The sequence below is a fragment of the Orussus abietinus genome, unplaced genomic scaffold (genome assembly GCF_000612105.2).
Source record: "Orussus abietinus isolate OABI.00-Male unplaced genomic scaffold, Oabi_2.0 scaffold1528, whole genome shotgun sequence".
Classification (NCBI taxonomy): Eukaryota; Metazoa; Arthropoda; class Insecta; order Hymenoptera; family Orussidae; genus Orussus; species Orussus abietinus.
Genome location: NW_019395670.1, coordinates 16 through 2297, shown reverse-complemented (window position 1 = coordinate 2297; position 2282 = coordinate 16). Strand labels below are relative to the sequence as shown.

Below are 2282 nucleotides of genomic sequence, written 5' to 3'. Positions count from 1 at the left end.
ATAATTCGAAATGAATTTAATTACACGTTCTAAACGACGTTCATGTTGATTGGGAGCGTTTGGCCGATCAATTGTTGTATACGATCTAAATAAATTGACTTTTAGGTTGTTCTTTCTCATCTTTTTTGAAGAACATGTTCTTCTGTTAAAGTGGAAGAATTTTGCAATGAGACGTCATTATCATAATATATAATTCGAACTAAATTTAATTTTACCATCTAAACGACGTTCATGTTGATTGTGAGCGTTTGACCGATCAATTGTTGTACATGATCTAAATAAATTGACTTTAACATTGTTTTTTCTCTTCTTTTTTGAAGAACATGTTCTTCTGTTGAAGTGAAAGAATTTTGCAATGAGACATTATTTTCATAATATATAATTCGAACTAAATTTAATTATACAATCTAAACGACGTTCATGTTGATTGTGAGCGTTTAGCCGATCAATTGTGGTATAATACATGATTTAATACATTGCTTTTTAGGTTGTTTTTCTCTTTTTCTTTGAAGAACATGTTTTACTGTTAAAGTGGAAGAATTTTCCAATGAGACGTTATTTTCATAATATATAATTCAAACTAAATTTAATTTTACCATCTAAACGACGTTCATGTTGATTGTGAGCATTTGGCCGATCAATTGTTGTATAATATCTGATTTTAATACATTGCCTTTTAGGTTATTCTTTCTCTTCTTTGAAGAACATGTTCTTCTGTTGAAGTGGAAGAATTTTGCAATGAGACGTTATTGTCCTTTCTTGTTATATTCGAGATGTGTCACGCGTTCTTCTAAAGATACAATGATGTCCAGTTGTTACTTTTATCATTTTGTAATTGCAGTAAAAAGCGACGTCGTGTAAATATTCGATCACGATCGAAATTTATCTTTACCTTTTACCTACCCTTGTATGTTTATTGTTTTTTTCATAAAAAGAACGCGGATACAAAACTGAGACGGTATATTGTTTCCACTAAGTATCCATTTCTAAGATTAACTTCAACTGAAGAGCGATGAAATTTAATAACGGAATTAGTATTAACGAATCGAAAAATGTAATCCTCTGTGTCACAATGTATGGACATAGTTATATAGAATGAAGACGAGTATATTTTATAATTTGCACATGTCATTCATATTTTCTCATTGCGATTTATATATCATTTTACAAGGGTGTATCTGACAATTGTACAAGAAGTGAAGACACAAACCCCACCGCCAATTCCTGGGACGTCGCAAACTTCGGAAGTTTGCAGTACCAACGTCTGCAAAAATGCTGGTAAGCAACAATTAAATTGTTACATATAATCAAATTGGAAAGAACAAATTAAATATAACTTCTTCGGCACTGAATTGAACAATAAGTCTTTTATTTTACGTTTAACTAGCAATTTATTGTATGGGTTATTTATTGGTGCAAGGAACAATCTTTAACCATGTCTTAAATTTATAATGTTTATTCAATTTTTTTATCCTGTAGCAAGTGATATTTTGAAGTACATGGACATGAGGGTCGACCCATGCGTTGATTTCTACGAATATTTCTGCGGTCGTTGGATCAACAATCATCCACTTCCACATAATAAATTATATAACGATCAGATAGATGAACTAACGAGAAAAATAAAGCAACGTAGAAAAGGTAGAGAAAGAGGGAAATAACGTAGAGGAGACCAGAGCAAGTAGTCCTACGGGATAAATAAACGAATATTGAATAATTTCTTTCTATTCACTTAATATCATTCATAATTTTATTCTTAATTGTACGCCACAGTTATGCTGGTACTTAAAATAATTTGCCGTAGCTTCGTTTATTTACCAAAAAATAATAACACACACTACGATGGGAGGTGAATTTTGGCAGTTCTCATTTTTTTTCTTCTTCTTTAACACAATGTATTGTCGTTTATCATTTTATAAATATAGGATATGGAAAGAGCATCCATTTAGCTTTGCATCGCCGTGTACATATATCTTTGAATTAAATTGTTTATCATTCGTCAATATGCTTTCGATTGTTATAATGACGTTTGGGGCAAATTGACTTACAAATGACTTGCAAATAGAACTTGAAAAGATGTGAATTCACGTCAGCGGTAGCGAATGTACTAAAATGCTGAAGAAATGGAAACGGCAATGCAGGGTGAAACTGAGACATTTTGTTTGAGAAGATATGAAAGTGTGATATATACTGTGACGGATTGCAATGATACGCGGAACGGTGTCGACAACGGACACTCTGTTCGGGGGGGAATTCCGGGCCCGCAGCGCCCGGACGATTGC

General features: G+C 32.7%; 1 protein-coding gene across 2 annotated transcripts; it reads left to right on the top strand.

Annotated features, from left to right (window-relative positions):
• Window positions 1-967: 967 nt before the first annotated feature.
• LOC111674280 (neprilysin-1-like) lies at window positions 968-1663 on the top strand. 2 transcript variants are annotated; one of them, XM_023433827.1, is made up of 3 exons: window positions 968-1074; window positions 1172-1278; window positions 1480-1663. In XM_023433827.1, exons 1-3 carry the CDS (start codon window positions 1013-1015, stop codon window positions 1659-1661), a joined length of 351 nt encoding a protein of 116 aa, XP_023289595.1. In that variant the 5' UTR covers window positions 968-1012; the 3' UTR covers window positions 1662-1663. The 2 variants fall into 2 exon arrangements, with proteins under 2 accessions (XP_023289595.1, XP_023289596.1); XM_023433828.1 differs by having other exon boundaries at window positions 976-1054.
• Window positions 1664-2282: the final 619 nt, after the last annotated feature.

Coding starts and splice junctions, on each gene's coding strand:
- LOC111674280 (XM_023433827.1), top strand. CDS start 1,013: ATGAAATTTAATAACGGAATTAGTATTAACGAATCGAAAAATGTAATC. Junction 1,075..1,171: donor GTAATCCTCTGTGTCACAAT/GTATGGACATAG, acceptor TCATTTTACAAG/GGTGTATCTGACAATTGTAC. Junction 1,279..1,479: donor CAACGTCTGCAAAAATGCTG/GTAAGCAACAAT, acceptor TTTATCCTGTAG/CAAGTGATATTTTGAAGTAC.